Raw genomic sequence first — 21,093 nt, forward strand, 5'->3', positions numbered from 1 at the left:
TGTCAGGGAGGACTGGGTGCGGAAATGGAACCCTGTGAACCCCCACTAGGGAGTGGTGCTTGTGCAGCTTGGGACTGTAGTAATTGGCGACCCAATTCATCAGCGCGTTCTCCGTTAACCACCAACTCTCTTCTAAGAGAATTTGTTTTAGACCTAGCTGCATGGACTTCTGCTCTTAATTCTCCTAAAATCTGAGACAAATTATCAATTCCTGTGTCCTCCATTACGCTCAGGTGGAGTATTTTTAAGAGCTGGCTTCGTGTTCTGTAACGCTTACCTAGACTCCTCGGGAGCGTAATGCCTTCTCAGCCTATGGACCTGCACTTGGACACTTTTTGGATTCTTTTTCTGTAAAAATGACAATAGAATGGCTATAACATCTATTACTGAGAAGGTGCTACCTTAAAATATATATTGTGGTAATTCTCCCCTTTCACCTGTGTTTATTATGTGTGGAGCGCTCCATCTTGTTTTTTCTACAGGGGCGTGTTGAAATGCTGAGGGGCTCAATAGTTGTTTACCTTGAAAATGCCAATTCTTTTCCAGAAAATGTCTTTGGGTAAGTATCCTGGCAAAACGCTGTATTCTTTAATCTTGTAACTATCCCTACATTGGAGAGAACTCTCTAAAAATTAACCTTTCTCTTGCAGATTGCCAGAATTCTGAAAAGTTTATGGCTGCGAAAAACTACAAACTGACTTGGCTGAGGAAAATGTTAAATAACGTAAGTTCAACAATGTAGAATAACTGCAGTCTTCAGGAAAAGCGCAGAACTGCGCTGAGCGAAACTTGCAATACTTAAGGAACGTAAGTCTATTTAACTTTCTTTTGTATTTTTCAACTCAGTTCTTTAGTTAATTAAATACCTCTGTTTATATGCAGAATTGCGGAAAACAGAGGAAAATATTTCGACTGGTGCGGAAGCGATGGAAGATACTTTTGACAGAAGATGCTGTGGGTTCGGAGAAAACTGCGGTCGGAAGATGCCGCGGCTGTGAGAGGAACTTCTGACAGGAGCTGCTGCAGTAATAAATGACCAATGCTGTCTGACGAATCAGCTTCGAAGAAAACTACGGTTCGGTAAGTTCTTTCAATAAACTATGAGTTTCTGTTGTCTTTTTTCTGTAAAGCTAATGTTTTATATTTCTCTTCTTTTGAGAGGTTCTGTGAGGAGAAAGCGTTGGTAGCGTTACCTGCTGCCAGCGGAGAAAATGCGAAGCGAGCACTTCAGCGGAGGCTGGGCTTAAGTAGCTCCCTCGCAGTGCACTGTCAGAAATGAATCGGATCTTGCGGCAGCCATGTTTGGAGTATAAGACCAATGTTAACACTATGAAAGTCTATGGAAACTGATGCTGAGAGTGGTGCAAATACCATATATGCCAGGCTAACACCCACATTAGATCCACAGACTGAGTTAATGTCCCTGTTTATCTGGGATGCCTGAATATACACCGTGCTCATTGGCTGGGATCATGACACACAAACCGCTTCCGGTGAACATGCACGCCCACACAGTTAGGACCAAGGCAACGGCCATCGCATTCCAGCACCATGTCCCTTGGCAAGTTATAAGCAGGGCAGCCACTTCCTTGGCTTTCTGCAAGCATTACTGTTTGGATGCCGCTCTAAATCGGATGCGGCTTTCGGACAGGCGGATCTCAGGAACCTATTTGCTTAAGGAGGGTCTCCTCTCCACCCTGGCGCTACATTCAGTAGTAATCGCCCATGCACTATGGAGGAAAGGGGACGGGACGTAAGAGTAATTATAAGTTACTCACCGTAGTGACTAACATACCTTAGTCCCCTTTCCTCCATACGTCCCACCAACCTCCCTCCTAATAATACTGGTGTCATTAGGCAATGTTAAATCCATTGTTGATGCATCAATGGGGTCTGAGGTGTGGCACCGGAAGGCGGAGTCAGGGCAGTGCATGCTCCCAGGGCCGCACCCCTGCGTGCCTCTAAATTTAAAGGGGAAGGTTTTTTCTGGTGAAAAAGGTTCCGTCTCCCATCCCTTGGAAGGGACGCCCATGCAGTATGGAGGAAAGGGGACTAAGGACTAAGAATATGTTAGTCACTACGGTGAGTAACTTATAATTAACCTGTGCACTAACATTCCTATCAAATGGAACAGAAAGAAAGCTTGCCTGGCAGTCCATATTAAGCTGCTCATTTCTGTTTTCACTAACCCCGCTTTTATGCAGACATTCCTTTTTATGGGAGAACCAGCTATTACTATTTCACTGAAAGACAAGACTGCCACATACCTCTAGATAGCAGTCCCTTCAGTTGTCATATAACCCACATGACTGTGCTGCTAAGCAGCAAATGACCATGGTATGAAACATAAAATGAATCATGTTATGCAAATGTGGCATTTGTGCATGAATTCCCACTATATCACAGTCTTGCACATGGCCATCGGCTCTATGCAGAACAGCACAAGGCACGACACTGGCCATTGGAAAATAAAAGGCAAGTTTCAGACACAAAAGGGCATGATCATACACTATAAAAGGGAGCTCTTTCTAGAGACGGTTCAAGTTTTTTGTTTTTTAATGAACATTCTCTTACCATTTGTCTGGTTTGTCCGTGGTTAGGCATACCTAACAAACATGAAAGAGAATAGATCTCGTAAGACACCATATTATTTTTCTTCCAAGACAGAAAAATACAAAAAACACGGTTTGCAAATAGTTCCTATGCAAGCAATTTAATAACCTCAGGTTTAAATGACTAGATGGTGCTAATATTGTTTTATGCTTTGCTATGTAAATCTTCCAACATTTAGTAAAGCTTAGGAAGCCTAGCAATGCAACCGGGCTGTCTCCTGGAATTCTGCTTAGCCCTGATAGAACTGCTAGGTCGCCATTCACCCTGTAACCAAATAGAACTTGTGTAAACCATATTTTCTTTTCTGGACAAACTAATAATAAATATAACGAAATGAAGAGTTTTGCAGCTATAAACAGATACATTCCTCAAGCTTGTCTTAACATCTCTTTACTGGAGAGATCTTTTCTCATTTCTTTCCTTCATATTTTATTTGTATAGTGCGGCATGATGCCTGGTAGCCGATTCAGAGTGCTTAGCGCAAAAGGTTAGCATAAGAGAGGCATAGGAAGGGAAAAAGAGAGGTAACTAAGAAAATACTGTTCAGAGAGTTTCTCAGAAGCGTCAAAGTAATTTGGAAATACTTTATTTATTTGTAAAAAAGTCTGGGATTCCCACAAAATCAAGCGATTGCCTTTTTCCCAAGAATATCTGGGGTACATAGAGCTGAGGCAAAACCGGAGTTTTAGGTGGCGAATTGGGCAACATTTTGAGAGGAAAAAGATCTCATTGGTAGACCCAAGCCTCTAGTATCGTTTAGAGCATCTAAAGACAACCCTAGTAGTCACTATGTTCTTAAAAAGGGAGTGATGCGTGACCTCTTCATTGTTCCAATTAAACATGTGTCTGGCTCACTATGGACAAGTTGGAACTTGTAGGTTTACATTTTAGGCATGCAAAGGTTATCGGAGTTGCAGTAATCAAGTCTTGACATCATCATAGCCCCAATGAGCTCATTCCTTAGATGTAAAGGAGAGTATCAACAACTTCTTTTGCCAGCCTGAGTAGGCATTCAGTGTTCTTATAGATGGTCTTCCACATGTGGGGTGCATTACAGATTGCCATCTGTGAAAGGTACCGTGAGCAAAAAGCAATGGCTGTGGACTCTCAAGATGGGGAAAAAAAAAAAATCACAGAACAGGTTATCATGCCATGTTCTTTCTGGAGAGAGGCACTGCTACCTTTTACAAAAATGTTTGCAAGGAACTTGGGGTTGGTCACCCTAAGTTACCTGGGGGAACCCAGACGTGGACCCCCTGCTCACTGTGCTCAGAGAGGTACAGCTCCACCTCGCTAATGAGGCCCAACAAGGCTGAATCAAACACGTGTATGGGGTTGCTGTAGGTACTCTTGTTCAGAAGGGAATTGCCATAGCATTTCGGCGCTGGACTACCCATGTGGGCGGGACAAAGACTGATATGCAAATGGATATTTCCCATCTGTGAAAGGTAGTGAGCAAAAAGCGATGGCTGCGGACTCTCAAGGTGGGAAAAAGCCACAGAACAGGTTATCATGCCATGTTCTTTCTAGAGGGGCGCCTGCTACCTTTTTTAAAATTAGCTGTAGTTCTGTCCTCCTAATCTTGTTCTATGGGCCCTTGTGACAGAAGAACCTACTTAATACCTTTAAAACATTCTAAAACTTGTTTGACCTTTCCACAAGACTATCTGCAGACGCATGTTATTCAATATCCAGAGGCCCCTTTTCTCCCAAAGTCTGCATTCTGTACGTATATCTTATTACAGGGGTGTGTTGTTAAATGTATTGTCTGTCCTTTTAGAAGTTTAATTATAAGTTGTATTCATAAAACCTTGATTGGACATTTTCTTTATTTTGGTACTTACCGTCCTCCTGTTTTGGATACTTCTTTACTGTCTCATACCACCTTGAAGAGCATAGTCTGCCTTTGGCCCATGCTGCCTTAAGAGAACTAGGAATACTATTCATGTTGTAGCTTTTACCTTCATGATTGAGATCACTGCTGTTCTGTAGTAGTGTGGGGCCGAGTAGCAGTTTAGAAACAATATCTCATCCCTGATCTTCTGCACAGCAGTAGTCATGTTGTCATAGCTTTATAAGATAACGGGGAAGGTCATTGATCATAGAGATTGTTACCGAGGAAGAATTAGGACAACAGAAGTAGTGAATGGTGTTTAGGCATTTATGTGAATGCCAAGGTAGGCCTAGACTGTTGGCTTTCATCAATACCTGGTTGTTTTTCCAGAGACGGGGCTCATTCAGATGTGGACTTAGATTGTCCCTCCAGTCGCAGGGGAATGTGTGTGTCACCGTCCTACATGGATATAAGAAACAGTGCATACTGATAAATTCAGCAAGAGGGCTGTGGTGGACAGGACTGGGGATAGAAGAGCAGTAGGAGATTGTCCACTTGAAAGTTTGAGCATGCAATCAGTAAGGAAGTATTTGAGGTATACAAGGGTGGTGCTAGAGATTTCCATGCAAAGTTGCTGGTGAAGAACAAGGATGTAGTGATCCACAGTGCCAAAAACAGCATTGACATCAAGAGTTATCTTATGGACGTTCATGAAGGAAAGCTTTGTGCTTTGAATAGGTGATATTCGATAGTCTAAGGAGATAATTCACTTGTAGCTACCTTCTAAAGATGGGATTGAAGATTAATTATATAACCCTAGGGAGAAAGGGAAGATTGGAAATAGGGCAGTCATTTGTCCGATCCAACTGAGTTCCCATTACCTTTTAGGCAGTGAGATAAATCTTACCACGTTTCACAGTCCGAGAAACCTTGCCTGGCCGAGAAAGTGGCAACTATGGTGTGATGATCATGCTGACTGCCTGGCTAGAGAATATTACAAGCATCTCTGTTCAGGAGTCCTCAGTGGTTTTTAGGGACTTGATCATTTTGTTGGAATCTCTGAAGCAATATGGATGAAGCATGTGCAAGATGAATTTGATGTACTGTGGGTAGGAAATATCAGTCCAAATGGAATTTGTAAGTCCATCAATAGCTTGCTGGTTTTCCTCAATCTTGGAGGAGACGTTGCAGTGGGTTCAGAGGTCAAACATTTACTTACAGGTGGCCAATAATTTGAAAATATCTCACAACTATTCATTTTGATAGTTTGCCTTGCTAGTAGCACCTCTTCTGTGAGCAAATGGCAAATTGGTGTCCTGCCAACTATTGATTTGGCAAATCTATCTTTTTTCTCCCAGGTATCCTAAAAACAACCAATTTTTCATTTTAAAACTGAAGTTATAGTTAAAACATTTGTTTATGACTGTGGTTTTCGAATTCATTTATTTGTGCTAGTGTGGAAGGTCAGGTGGGGTGTAACGTGTAAAGAGGCGACTAGTTAAACTCTGCAGTGGAGAGGTTCAAACCAAGAGTGGAGAATTGAGGGGTCATGGAAATATTGCCTTTATTATTTTTTTTAGTAGTTCCAGCATCACTAAAGTGCAGTGAAAGCATCCACAGTAGTTTCCATTTGATGGGAGGTTGAAGAGTTGGCAAAGATGAGAAATGCAGTGCTTTTAAGGCTTTGTGTATAGGATGAAAACAAGAACTGAATGAGTTCCCAACTTCAGAGGTAGGTCTGCAAGAGATGTGTTAGATGTCCAAGAGATCATTTGTTTATAAAGTGGTGAGGTTGCAGTTCAAGTGTTTCCTCCAGTCACAGATTTATCTATGACGGAACCTTTTTCACCAGAAAAACCTTCTTCCCCTTTAAATTTAGAGGCGTGCAGTGGTGCGGCCCTGGCAGCATGTGCTAACTTGACTCCACCCTCCGGCGCCACTCCTCAGTCCCCATTGACGTGTCGACAATATTTAACATTGCCTAATGACACCAGTATTATTAGGGGGGGAAGATGGTGGGATGTAGGGAAGAAAGGGGACTAAGGACGGTGAGTAATTCATGATTACTCTTACGTCCCGTCCCCTTTCCTCCATATTGCATGGGCGATTACAACTGAATGTAGCCCAAAGGAGGAGAGGAGACCCTCCTTAAGCAAATAAGTTCCTTAGAACCACCTGTCCGATGGCCGCGTCGGATTTAGAGCCGGCGTCTAAACAGTAATGCTTACAGAAGCTGAGGTAGCCGCCCTGTTACAGAACCTACCGCTGGAAGGCGGTGGCCGTGGCCTTGGCTCTGACCGTGTGAGCGTGCATGATGGCTGGCAGTGGCTTAAGGCTTCCCTTCATAAGCCTCTTTGATGGCCACAACCATCCACCGTGCAATAGAAGCTTTGGATGCCTGATAACCGGGTCTGGAGCCGCCAAAGGTGACAAAAAGTGCTTCCAACTTGCGGAAGCCCTAGGTCCTGTCCAGATAGAATTGCAGAGCGCGTCCAACATCCAGACAGTGCAAGACACTCTGTGCCTCATCCTTGGGGTCAGCGAAGAACGTAGGCAAGACTATTTTCTCATTTAGATGAAAAGCAGAGGGTACCTTAGGTAGGAACACTGGGTGAGTCTGCAGGACCACCTTATCCCTGTGGAAAGGGTTGTAAGGTTCTGAGGCCACCAGAGCCTGGATCTCGCTGACTCTGCGAGCAGAGGTAAGTCCCACCAGCAAAGTAGTCTTAATGGTGACCAGCCTGATGTTGCGGATGCCATTGGCTCAAATGGTTTGTGCGCCAAGGCGGCCCAACACCAGATTGAGGTCCAACACAGGGTGTGGCCTCTTCATGGGCGGGTAAAGCATGGAAAATCCTGCCAGATGTTTCTTGACAATCGGGTTGGAGAAGGAGAAGATCTCCTCCTCCGAACTTCTGTAGGCCCCTATGGCTGCCAGGTAAGTGCGACATGTCTCCAAATTAACACCTGAGAGCGCAAGGCGCGCCGAGAAAGAGAGCGCGTCGTCCAGTGTGCACGTAAGGGGGTCGATGTCCTTAGAGTCCGCCCATTGACAGAACCTGCTCCATTTGCTTTTATATTGGCTCCTGATAGCCTTGCTCCTGGTGCCCTGAATGATCTCCAGGTTAGCCCCTGATAGGCTCGGGTGCTTGAGGGTTATCTGCTCAGGAACCACGCTGCAAGGGCTAACTTCTAAAGGTGCGGGGTGAAGGACCATGCACCCCTGCAGGGACAGGAGAGATGCCGAACCCAGCAGAAGGTGAATGGGTGGTCTGTCCATGGGGCTGAGCAGTTCAGAGAACCACGGTCTCGCTGGCCATCAAAGAGCTATCAAGATGATGCTGAGGTGACAAGCTTCCTTCATCTTGCGGAGCACCCCCGGGATCAGGGGGATGGGAGGAAAGGCATATGCTATCATGCCTTCCCATTGAATCTGCAATGTGTCTCCCAGGGAGCCGGGGCCCAGCCCCTGCCAAGGCGCAAATTGATAGCACTTCCTGTTCTTCCAGGAGGCAAATAGATCCACCTGAGGATGGCCCCATGTGTTGAAGACCACCTGCAGCACCTGGTCGTTCAATTGCCATTTGTAATTTTCCGCTCCCAGCCTGCTGAGCCTGTCCGCTTCCAAGTTGGCCTCCCCGGGAGGTGGACGGCCATGAGGTAGATGTTGTTTTCCAGGGCCTTTCCCACATGCTGACCGCTAGGCTGCACAGTGGAGGGGACCTGGTACCCCCCTGCTTGTTGACATAGTAAATGCTGGTGGAGTTGTCGGTCTGGATAAGGACGGTCCTGCCCCCAATGGAAGGAAGGCTCTGAGGGCTAGCCAAATGGCCCTAAGCTCCAGCCAGTTGATATGTGACTCCTGCTCCTGCCAGGTCCAGAATCCGTGGACGGTGTGGCTGTGCAGAGTGGCACCCCAGCCCTCTAGGGAGGAGTCTGTAGTGATGATGACCTGCAAGGACGGCTGCCGGAAGGGCTTTGGCCGCCCACAGATTGCAGTCCCTGGACCACCACGTGAGGTCCGAGTGGAGAGAAGGTAGTATGCTCACCAGTTCCTCTTCGGAGCCCTTCTCATGATTCCATGAGGCTGCAAAATGCAGCTGCAATCTCCTCATCCTGAGCCTCATGTGTGGCCCGGCCAGGAGGACCGCCGCCATGATACCCAGTAGGTGTTGTTACCACCAAGCTGAGGTCACTGTTCTGGTAAGGAAGTGCATAGTGGCCCTCTTGATGGCCGTAATTTTGTCCTCCCAAGGAAATTCCTTCTCGGAGCTCGTATCCCAGATGAGGGCCAGGAAGGTGAGGCTCTGCGTGGGCTGTAGCTTAGAATTCTTGAGGTTGATAGTAAGTCCCAGGTCGTGGAGTGTGTTCATAAGCGCGGAGGAAGTGTGGGTAACCCCCTCCGGGGATCTCGCCTTGACGAGTCAGTCGTCCAGGTATTGGTAGACATGGTGGCCCTGGGCCTGGAGGAGGGATGCCACTGCATTCATGAGTCTGGTAAATACCAGGGGAATGAGTTGAGGGCGAAGGCTTGCACCTTGTACTGGAAATGACAGCCCATGATCCCAAACCACAGGAAAACCATGATCCTGAACGGTAGGAAGGAGCGATGAGGTTGCCAAACCAGGATGTGCAGGTAGGTGTCCTTCAGATCCAGGGAGCACATCCAGTCTCCCTTGTCTAGTGTCTCCGCAATGAGTGCTGGCATAACCATCTTGAATTTCTGACAAGGCAGGGAGAGGTTGAGGGTGGATAGGTCCAACACAACTCTCAGGCCAGCTTGGTTCTTCTTTTGTATGGTGAAAATCCTGGAATAGAAGCTACTCCTCTCTGGGAGGCTAGTACTTCTTCCACTGATAGGCACTTGTCCCAACCTGTGGGAGTGGAGGAGAGGAGGGAGGAGAGGGAGGTATTGGTAGGCGGTACCCCTTGGATAGTACAGAGAGGTTCCAGGGGTCCGCAAAGCTCTGGTGCCAGAAAGGCACATGAGAAGCAAGCCAGTCCCCACTGGAGACACGTGGACCCGAAGGGACGTGGCATGCCATTTTACAGTCTGATGCTGCTCCCCCCCCTCCCTTTTTGTTGCTTGCGCCGGTGCTGCCTCAGCGAGCGGTCAGGTTGTTTTGACCTCCGTTCCTGGAATCCCAGGAACCCGCCAAACACCCGCCCCTTGTCGGAGCGTTGATGTGACTGGGTGTACGCCTTGGGCGTGGCCTTCGTCAGGATAAAGACTTCGCAGTTTGCAAGCTGTTCTTTTTATCCAATTCCTCGTCGGTGGTAGAGTGGAAGAGGTCACTACCCTCGAACGGAATGTCCAATATGCAATCCTGGACATTGGGGTTAAACTTAGTAGCCCGCAGGTAGGTCGTCTTTCGCATGTCCATGACAATGCAGATGGCTCGGCAGGAGGTATCAATGTGGGATACGGTGGACTCCATGATGTCCTGCGCTACCAGCCTGGATTCTCCTAGACACGCCTTGAAGGGTGCCTGGCTCTGCACCGGAAGTTCTGGGAGGAAGTCTGCTACTTCCCGCCACAACCTCTGGTTAGCAGCTGCCAACATGGCATCCGCGTTGGCCTGACGCAGGTGCAGGGAGGAGTTGGAGTACAGCTTCTTCTTGTATGCCTCCAAGATCTTCTCCTTGCCTAGCAGCGCTGAGGACGAGGTGGACAAGGACGACTGAGGCTTAGAGTAGAGTGACGCCGCAGCGATCACCGAAGAATGCGGTTGGGGGTGCGCTGATAAGAAGAGTGCATCCCCGTCCATCTGCCTATACTTGGCATTGAGGCGCCAATTGATGTGTTGGGCCGAGTGTGGTTTGAGCCACCCCTTCTTGGCCAGAGCCACAACGTCCTTCTGCATCGGGATACCCATCTTGGTAGGGGGTCTTAGGGTGAGGACTTCTGCCAAGACCCCCTCCGCGGGCTGCTCTACCTCGGGTTGAGGAAGGCCCAGATATTCTGCCAAACCTGCAAGTCTGTTGTGGAAGGCTGTTAGGACTTGATGGTCGTATAGATGATGAAACCTCTGTCCCCAAGTATCACATGAGCAAAATAGCAATATTACTGCTTGTGCAATCTTTGAGGCCACAGGTGTAGACTACCGTCAGCCTGGAACCAGGAACGCCGGAAAGACCCCCCTGACCACTGTAAGGCAAGCAACCAGGTTAGACAATGGAAGCAATCCCAATCAGAGCAATACAATATCACTACAGAAGGCTTACCCAATGCAGGTGACAGGGTACCCAGGATAAGGTGAATGGACAGGGGTCTGCAGTAGTCGACGGCGGTAGGTGACAGTTGTTACACAGGATGGCACTCTAGTTGTGTGGTAATAACACCTGATGCAGGAGAAAAAACATGAGCCAAAGGCGGAGCCAGGAGAGTCGAAAATCAATCCGATAAACAGTCCGAGGTCAGAGCACCATGAGATAATGTCAAATCCAGAGGAAAATCCAATAACAATTCCAATGGAAGCCCGAGGTCAAAAAATCTGAGTAAGTCGCCAGAACAAATGCAGAAGTACCAAAGGAAGGCGAAGAGGAATCCGGGAAGCAGTCTGTGGTCGAGATAATCAAGAGCAACAAAATCCGTGAGAACGCCACACAGTACTAACAAAGTCAGCTGTGAAGCGCTGAATGTGAGTCAGTACATTCCTTTTGAATACAAAGGTGATCACATGATTCAGTCACGTGACCGTGCACCGTGGATTGTTTCTTTACGTGCAGCTCCTTGACACATGACGCATGCTCCGCGTCTCACTGCTCCGACCAGGTCCATTCCTGGTCACGTGGCGAACTGCGTGACAAGCCCAGTGGTGCCGGTGCCTCGGGCGCCTGGTGGAAAGCCGCCACGGCATTCGCCAATGTAGGAAGGGGACCGCACCGGGCGCACTGGACGCAGGTCCTTCCGAGAGTGCCAAGTGCCGTCGCCCACTCGCCGTCGGCAGACCTGCATAGGTAAGTGGGACCTAGTTTGTCTGGGAACAAAGTGTTTGTTGTTTCGCTAATGGGGCCGCTAACGGGGCGTGACAAAGGCCTTTGCTGATGACAGCGTGTCAGGGACTTCCTCCTCATCTGTATCCACCCTAGTGTCCGGCTGTTCCGGAGCAGGAGGAGGGTTGCTGGGTGCCATGGCCTGCGGCGTGGAGACCAGAGCCGGACGCTGCTGCACGACCGCCTGAGCTGTGGGGGGCAGTGGAGCTGGAATCGAAGGAGCCAGCAGGGGCTGCGCTGTGGCCTTTGGTGCCAGAGCCATGGGAGGAATGACTATGGGCGCTGATGGAGTGAACGGGGGAGCAAGTCCCTGACTGCATCCTGGAGGATGGACCCCATCTGGGGGGTTCGCAATCAGTGCCAGGAACCTTTCAAAGAACCAGTCTTCAGAGGCAGAAGCAGTGGCAGGGGATGTTGCAGGAGTGGCTGGGGGCTGCGGGGGCCGGAGCGCACCGTCTAGGTAGCAGGGGAAACCTGCCCTGCGCTGCTGATGGATACACTGTAGGCCGCGTAACTGGTTGACAAGTGTCCCACCCTGAAACCCATTCGCCCGCCTGCACTGTTCCTGGGAATGGCATCAAACGAGTGGCCATGTTTTTTTTGTCGAGCTGCGTGCCATGTGCCAAAGTCGTGGTGCATGGTTCCCTGGGCCCGGCCTCCTCCAAGACTCTTGGTGGTGGAGCATGAGGCCTACCTTGCACCTCAGGTCTAGGCCTGGAAGGCGTATTGCCCTCGGCATTGTCGCCGGTAGTGCTGTGTACAGGCGCCCCTTCGGACATTGAGCTGGTACTAGGGCGTTGCCCCTCGGGTGTACACCCGGTAAAAGAACCTTGCGGTCCCTCAGCACTGATTCCGGAAGGATCTGATGACTCCTCGGCTGCGAGGCTGGTAGCTCGACTACCCTCTGTGCATGTGCTGGTACTAGAACTGGAGAGGTTCCTCCCGCTTGGGCGTTTCCTCAGGAAGGAGCCATCCTTACGGGGTCCGATGGATAATAGCGGCCCTCCTTTGGACCTTGATTTCTGCTTGACGAAGTTTTTCAAGTTCTCTGGAGGAGATCTTACGAAGAGCTCCCTCCACCTAGCTAGCCTGTTCTTCAGTGCGTGTGGAGTCAGTGCGTCGCACGCGGTACAACCTTGCCAGCCGTGGTCAGGGCCAAGGCAGCAATGGCGAGCATGGGGGTCAGACGTAGGGAAGAGCCCCTCGAAGTTGAGTACCTGAATGACAAAGAAGACAAAAAAGATACAAGAATAATTCATGGAAGAGCGTGACCGAAGCCTGGCCGAAGCCAAACCCAGGAGCGCTGGTGAAATCGGCCTGTTCCCGTCAACGCAGAAAAGGGGACTGGGGAGTGGCGCCAGTGGGTGGAGTCAGGGTAGCGCATGCTCCCTGGGTCTCACCCCAGCGTGCCTATACATTTAAAGGGGAAGAAGATTTTTCTGGTGAAAAAGGCTATGTCTCCCATCCCTTGGAAGGGACGCCCATGCAGTATGGAGGAAAGGGGACAGGACGTAATAGTAACAATAGGAAGGGAGCCATAATAGATAGATGATGAGGTCACCTACTCCAATTCCTCGATCATGCTCTGATCATCTCTCCCCAGTTGATGTTCCCACCACTCTGTTCCCAACAACAATGCAGGTACATAAAAAAGAGAAAGCAAAGGACCCACCCAAACAATAATCAGCTAACACTGTCCCCGGTTGCAGTCCCTCAATCATGTGTATCTTTTCTACCGTTATAAGAAAAGGTGTCCAAAAAGGAGTAAGAGTATCATGTAAGAAAAGGCCTTCAATCTTCCATAAAAGCCTTTGTATAAATCATGCAAGTTAGCACCTTAAGAATGTACATGTCCCAAAGCGTGTGCAGCCATTCCTGCTTTGTAGGGAGGGTGCACTAATTAATTTGGGCAGTTTTGTCGATGCGGATCCCCTGGGCAGGACACAAAGGATCACAATAGCATTAAGAGGGAGGTCTTCCCCTCATAAGCCTCTTTGATGGCCAACTAAGGATCTCCTCCCGAATATGCCTTCACCCTAGGGCATCCACACCACATATGAAAATCTGCCTCATTACCACATCCCCATTCTATCTGGGTCGCAGTGTCTTCTGTGTAAAACATTCAGGAGAAAAGAAATTGCCCACGTAGAGCACAGATCCTTAAAAATAGGTAAAACAAATCTTGCCCCACCGCTTATCTGGTATTTGTCTACCATACGCTTCTCCCAAGCTGTCCTAAATTTCCTAGTTTTATTTCTAGCATTCAATACTTCCGAAATCATACATTTCATAATCTTGTTTCTCGTGGCCGCCTGGACCAGTATTTTCAAAAGTGTCAAATCTCTATATACTTTATTCCTTCATGCCGGTTGCAGCACTGTAGCTTTCATCTGCAGGTGCAGGAAATTACAAGTTACTCACTGTAGTGACTAATGTACTTCTAGTCCATAGTAACCCTTCCTCCATACTGCATAGGCGTCCCTTGCTAGAGACGAGAACTGAACCCTTTTCACACAAAAAAAGCCTTTCCCCTTTAAATGTACCTGCATGCGAAGGAGTGGCCTCAGGAGCATGCGCATCTGACTCTGCCCTCCGGCACCACACCTCAATTCCCTTTTACGAGTCAGCCAGATTAATACTGCCTAACTACGTTCCTATTTTAGGGGGTGGGAGGGTGGAGGGTCGCATAGAGGAAAGGGGACTATGGGCTACGAGTACGTTAGTCACTATGGTGAGTAACATTTAATTGCTCCTGCGTCTCGTCCCTTTTTTCTCCATACTGCATGGGCTATTACCACCGATTATAAGCGCTTAGGAAGGTGAGATGTTGATAGCCGTAAGAGAAACTGTTCTTCAGAACTGCTTGTCGGAAGGCTGTCTCTGAAGGCGCACTGCTGTCTAGACAATAATGCTTGCAAAATGCTGAGGGGGTACCCACGTTGCTGCCCTGATGGTCTGACACGGCACATGCCTCTGGAACGTGACGGCCATGGCTTTGGCCCTGACCATATGAGTGTAAAGATTTGCTGATAAATCCTTGTGTTGCTCTTTGTGGGCCTCCTGAATGTCTGCCACCATCCACCTAGCTATCGAGGCCTTTGAAGCCTGACATCCTGATTTCGAAGCACCAAAAGTGATTAATAATGCACCCGACTTACAAAAGCCTTTCGTCCTGTGCAAATAAAACTTAAAGGTCCTTCTGACGTCCAAGAAATGCAAGACCCTATCTGCCTTTGACTTTGGATCAGAAAAAAAGTTGGCAGGACTATTTCCTTGTTGAGATGAAACGAAGACACCACCTTCGGCAGAAATGAAGGATGAGTGCGTAGCACCATCTTGTCCCGATGAAACATGGTGTAGGGTTCTGGAGCTACGAGAGCTTAAATCTCGCTGACCCCGCAGGCCAATGTAAGGCCTACTAGAAGAACTGTCTTAATGGAGACCAGCTGGATGTCGGCCGTCACCATGGGCTTAAATGGCTTATGCGCAGAGGTTGGGTCGGCTGGAGCTGAGACTTGCTCTGGTTGATGGAGAACCCCAGTTCATAGAGGAAGTCCATAAGTCTGGCGGCCATTATTTGAACCGCATCTGGGGAACCCGCCGAGACCAACCAGTGGGCCAGGTCCGGGTAAACATGGTGGCCCTCCGACCTGAGCACTGCCGCCACTGCGTTAGTTATTTATTTGTTGGTTATTTATTAGGTGCTTGTGCAACAAGACAATGTTTCACAAAGGAAAGGGAACAAGGGAGTGAATAAACAATGGAAAAGACCATGAATACATAATAAAGCAAACAGCAGTCCTACTAGGACTTGTGACATTCAGAACATGCAAGTGCAGTGAGAGAGAAAAAAGGGGGCGGGGTTAAGTGCTATTAGGGTCCCCCAGGGGGGGAAGTGCAAGAGGTGCCTGTTGAGGGGGGAAGTTGGGGGGCAGCAGGTAAGTGCATGGGCGGAGACGTCCCAAGTGAAGAGTGAAGTCAACCGCCCAACAGGCAAGTGCAGGGCGGAGACAATCCATCCAAAGAGGGCAGTGCAGGGGGGGGTGCTGGTGGCGATTGGGCAAAAGGCCAGTACCCAATTGGACCCTTGAGGGACCAGGCCGCCAATCTCAGTGACAGAGGGGAAGGTTAGCATGGGACGGGGAGAGGTAAGGAGGAGAAGAGAAAGGTCTTGAGTTATTTGCAGAACTTGATGTGGTCCGGTTCAGGTGGAGAGAGAGAGGGAGGCTGTTCCATAGGAGGGAGCCAGCTGAGGAGAGCGATCCGCCCCAGCCCTCTGCTTGGAGAAAAGTTTGATCAGAGGAGAGTTGGAGCCAGCGGATTGAAGGGGTCTGGAAGGAGAGTATTTAGTAAGAGAGACCTGCAGGTAGCGTTGTCCCAGGCCCCAAACAGCTTTGTAGATGATGCCATGGGTCTTGGATTTGATCCTTGCAGCAACTGGGAGCCAGTAGAGAAACTATAGAGCTGGAGAGATACTGTCCCAGGGCTTGAGGCCAAGGATAAGTCTTTCAGCCCTATTCAAGATTAGTTGAAGAGGACGGAGTGAAGAAAGAGGCAGGTTGAGGAAGAGGCTGTTAAGAGTAATCCAGCCTGGAGAGGACCAGAGCTCTAGTGACGTTGAGCTTTTGGGGGAAGGGGAGGAAAGGCAGAATGCCTCTAAGGAGGTGAAGTTGTAAGTGGGTCTTCTTTGCAAGGTCCAAGATGTGAGGTGTAAAGGAGAGAGAGGAGTTGAAGATGACCCCAAGTTTTCTGGCCTCAGTGGAACTAGAGGGAGGTGAGCCCATTGAGGAGGGCCAGAATGCATGAGGGGGATGGGGAGCAGGTGTCACGATAGGAAGAATCTCAGTCTTACTGCCATTAAGATAGAGATCATTGGAGGTGCACGAAGAAAGAATAGCAGACAGGCAGTCAGGGATCACAGAGGAGGAAGAAGAAGAGTGGAGCTTGAAGAAGAGTTGTGTGTCATCCGTATAACACTGTAAATGAGGAGAGACGGAAGAGATCAGGTGAGCAAGAGGTGCAAGGTAGATTTTGAAATTGCAAAGGCGAGAGGATTGAGCCCTGGGGAACACCACATATAGAGAGAGTGGTGGTGGAGAAGGAGCCCAGAAGCACCTGGGAGGGGTGGCCAGTGAGGAAGGAGGTCAACCAATCCAGTGCCCATTCCAAGATACCAAGAGTATCTTGGAGCCACTGTTACGCTCGCCTGGTCTCTGCGGAGGCGTTGGGGCACAGTTGCAGCCCTCCCTGAACTTAAATCACCTCCTTCAGGCCTCTCCCTCAGTAGAAAAGCTGTGAGCGGTGGTACGTGGTGATGCTGCTCCTGCATGGAGATGTGTGTGAGTGCGCCAATCTGTGATTGTTGTACCTCTCAAACCCTTCACCCCAAAGTACGGTTTCTGTGAGCATACACCGGCCCATAAAGCTCACCTGTGAATTAAGGAAGATAAGCTCTCCGTCCTGCTACTTTTGGCAGGGGTGCGTTGAATGGGATCTGGTTCCTTAACTGATCCCGGATAAGGTTTAGTACAGTCCAGCTGCGACTATGCATCTCCTTATGATTGGTAAGTCTTTCTTGAGCTCTTGTGATGCTGTTTGTTCTGTTTAATGTCTTTATATGTTGCTCCTATTTATGCCTGCAATAATGCCTCTCTTTTGTTTTCTTCCCTTAGATGGAAATACGGCCTCAATGCAGCTGTGAGACGCGAGGCGCGAGACACGGCCGGATGAAAGATGGATGTTACCGCAAAGTTCGACAGCAGGTAAGTGATGGTTTAAGGAAAAGTGTGAAGCTTGATGAAGCACAACCTTAAACTGACTGTTTTTACGATGTCTAACCTTGTCTTCAGTTTTTCCTTGCAGGCGCTGTGGTCGACAATGGAGCGTGTCGTGCTGCGGTGCCAAGATGTAGATTTCGGAGTTCCGGAAAGTGTAAAGATGAATACTTGGTTCGCCTAAGAGATGTACAGGTAAGAACAGCTTCCCCCAGTTGTTAAGTATGCTGGCAGGAAGCAGGATGTCCAGGAAGCAGGATCTTCAAAGGTAAGTCTGACCTCAGGCGACGGAGCGTTACGCTGCTTGCAAGTGCAGAATAACGCAAAGCGTCCGTCTTGAGGATTGGGGCAGCTTTTATAGCTGAGATCGTGGGCACACCCATTAGGGCCAGCTTACCAGCCACACACTGCCACTCCTAGAGAGTGAGCACGTGCAAAAGCAATCCATTAGCAGCCACACCCAAGAATACACTTGGGGCTGCTTAATGGATGGAATGTTCAAGGTTAATGCATCCTGCTTAATGGATGGAATGTTCAAGGTTAATGCATCTGAAGTGCTATGTCCATAATAAAAGCTTTTGGTGTTAAATGGATGTTCTTGTTTACTTTTATAAGCCTGGCGCCAAAGGCGCCAGAACAGTGTCCACCCAGGTCTCCTGTGCATGCGACCCCCGATTGCCTGTGCCCCTGACTTCATGACCATGACAACCGCTTTATAAGGATATAATGGTTAACCGTCTCAAAGGCGAAAGAGAGGTCAAGCAGACTGAGAACAGATGGAGAGTTAGAGTCAAGATTTGGGAGCAATTCTTCACAGGTGTTCAGGAGAGCAGTTTCCATGCCTCTGGAGGTTTGAAATCCAGATTGATGATTGTGTAAACAACCAACAAGCTCACTGTGTTGGGTAAATTGGGGGAAGACCGACTTCTCCAGGAGTTTCCCCAAGGAAGGGTGTAGTAGAGATAGGGCGGTAGTTGGCCAGACATGAAGGGTCAGCTGAAGGCTTTATTAGGAGGGGGTGCACAGAGGAGTGCTTGAGGGAAGAAAGGAAAGAGCCTGATGTTAAGGAGTGGTTGCAGAAGTCCGCAAGAGCCAGAGCGAGGGAGGAGATGTCCATAGTAGTTCTGGAAGAACAGGGTGAAACCCGCTTGAAGGATACCTTCATAGAGCAGACTACTCTAGAGATCTCATCCGTTGTGATAGGTGAGAAGGAGGAGAAAGTGGGTGGGGGAGGAAGATAGGCCAAGGGAGGAAGGGGAACATGGGGAGGAGTGGAGGAAGGAGAAGAAGAGAGAGATCGGTCAGAATGTCCTAAATTCTAAAGGTGAAATGGGTAGCCAGTGCAGTACCGAGGGCCTCAGAAGGAAGAAGTGAGGTGGAGACTGCAGATGGATTGGCAAGTTCCTTGCAGATTTTGAAGAGTTCAGCCGTGTTGTTAGAGGCTCCAGAGATACAGGCCTAAATGTAGTCCCTCTTTTTGGAATGGATAGAGAGACAGTATTGCCTTGGGAGTAGGCGACAGGCCAGTTTGTCAGAGGATAAGCCTGAGGTCTACCACTACCATTCAGCAACCTTGCACTTGCGTATCAGAGCCGCTAGATCGGTGTCGTACCAGCTGTTATGCTTGGAGGAAGGTTTCAGGTGAATCCTCATGACAGAGGCAAGAATGTTGAGAGTGTTACTGATAGCAAAATGAAGATTGGCAAGGACAGAATCAGTGGGAGATTTAAGAGGAGGGGAGGAAGGAGGGATAGAGGTGGAGGCAAACGCAGCAGCTGACACTCGTTTCATCGGTTGATGACCGCGAAGGAGGCTGGCAGTGCTGGTGGAGGCTCGGTCAGGGTGCGAGGGGTCCACGAAGAGAAGAGAGGAGAGAAGAGAATGGTCAGACCAGGAGACAGGGGTAGTGAGAGGGTTGGAGAGCAGGAGATCAGTGAGAATGATGGCATCAAGAGTGTGTCCGGCAGACTGGGTAAGGCAGCAAGGGAGAATAGTGAGAGAGGTACAGAGATCACGGAAGAGTGAAGCGACAGGAATAGCGGAGTTGAAGTGGATGTTAAAGTCACCAAGGAGGAGGCATTTAGAGGTAGAAGTCAGAAGGGAGGAGGTAAAGTCAGCCCGTTCCGATAGGAATACAGACGCAGGGGACCTGTAGATAGTGGCAAGGGTGAGAGCAAGTCGGAGAGACACCAAGCTTGCAGGCAAGACTTTCAAAGGAGGAGTAGTGCTTGGTGGGTATGAGAGAGGTAGGGACCTGCTGAGGGAAGATCAGGGCTACTCCCCCACCAGGTCGGTTAGGCCAAGGCTTGAAGAGGATCTTGTAGCTGTCAGGGAGGAGGGAGTCAAAAGCAGTGACAGAGCTGGCATTGAACCACGTCTCGGTGAGAGCGAGGACATCAAGATCAAAGTCTTCAATAAGCAGGCAGATGTCAGAAGAATGTTTGACAGCAGATCGAGCGATTAGAGTAGCTAAATGTAGCCGGTCACCACCATTGAAGGTTTTTCAAGGAGGTACAGGGGGGTGGTACACCCATCAGAGGTGGTGAAGGAGGTCCAGAGAGAGAGAGCGAAGGAGGAGTAGCAGGAGAAGGTAGGAAGTTGATGAGGGCTAGGCACCGGTCAAAGAGAAAAAGACTGATGTATAGGTTGACTGTTTAACAAAATCTCTGTATTGTAACCGTATTCTTGTATTCAAGCGCCCAGATGTCTGAGGGGTAGGTGCTCTATATAAATGTAATAAATAAATAAGGTTGAGGACCCTGGGCCATGACAATGCCATTGTGATAGACTTTAATGATGCACCTAGAGGATGAGAAGTGCGCCCAGAGCAATTCCCACCTAGTGCCGCCATTAATGGGATAAAGAGGAAAAAGGGGAGAGGGCAGAGATCAGATCAGATGGGATGTCCATAGGTCTGGAGATGGGACAGAGAAGAGGAGATCAGTGATAGTCTGTCTGGATGTAGCACTAACATAAGTGTCATCGAAGGCCAGTATTAGAGGCCAAGAGATCTTTTTGTTAACTATTTATTTCCAGACTTTGTCGGAGAGGAGGGATAGAGTAACAGAATAGATGGGAGGGATAGTGTGCCGTTAAAGGGGTGGAAAAAGAGGTGTTTTGAGAGGCTGCACATTGCACAGGCAAATTCACCAGGTGGCCTAGCACCCGAGGGAGGCGTAGGATGCACAGTTGTAAGGCACACCTCAATTTGAATTTCCCAAAAAGCACTACAATGCAGCAGAAGTACAAGTTACTTCTTACCTGGTAACATTCTTTCGATGGGATGTTGCTCCGACGTATTCCTTATCTTTGATAGATCATCTCCCAGCTTACTGGCCTCGGAAACATTTTTCAGTAGAGGGCGCTGCGCGTTGACGTCCCTCGAGCCGATGTCCCTCGACAGCCTCCGTATCGGCGCCAACGTCATCACGCGTATAAATAGGCTCGCGCAGCGTCCGTTGCTCAGTTCTGTTTTGACGTTAACAGTTGTTTTACATGAATTGGTTATTGACCTTGAAGGAGCGTAAGCTGCAACCACAAGGGAAGTATTATTGCGGGGATGGATGGGAGGGGCAATAAAGAATAAGTCGGAGGAACATCCCATCGAAAGAACGTTACCAGGTAAGAAGTAACTTGTTCTTCGAAGGGATTGTGTCCTCCGACGTATTCCTTATCTTTGATAGACACCCATAGCTGTGGTGTGTAATTGGAGGTGGGAGTAAAACGCCAGGTTTCCTTTTAGGAATGAACAGAATGTAATACAGCTTTGCCAAACCTAGTCTCTTGACTAGAGGAGGAATCCAGGTTGTAAAATCTTGTGAAGGTATGTGCGGACGACCATGTGGCAGCCGCACATATGTCTCGAACCGGAACCCC

The 21,093-nt window shown here is 48.8% G+C and overlaps 1 protein-coding gene across 3 annotated transcripts in view; it reads right to left on the reverse strand.

Moving 5' to 3' along the window:
• Window positions 1-21,093, reverse strand: part of MTA1 (metastasis associated 1) — a 1,118,686-nt gene that overhangs the window by 91,179 nt on the left and 1,006,414 nt on the right. For 2 of the 3 annotated variants that reach the window (XM_069638738.1, XM_069638741.1), the window contains one exon: window positions 2,575-2,606. The exons of the other annotated variant lie outside the window; for it this stretch is intronic. In XM_069638738.1, the coding sequence (XP_069494839.1) occupies window positions 2,575-2,606 (32 nt within the window). The remainder of the gene's footprint in view (window positions 1-2,574; window positions 2,607-21,093) is intronic. 3 annotated transcript variants of the gene reach the window in all.

Source organism: Ambystoma mexicanum, chromosome 14, assembly GCF_040938575.1.
Source record: "Ambystoma mexicanum isolate Mex_15411 chromosome 14, UKY_AmexF1_1, whole genome shotgun sequence".
In the NCBI taxonomy this organism is placed as follows: Eukaryota; Metazoa; Chordata; class Amphibia; order Caudata; family Ambystomatidae; genus Ambystoma; species Ambystoma mexicanum.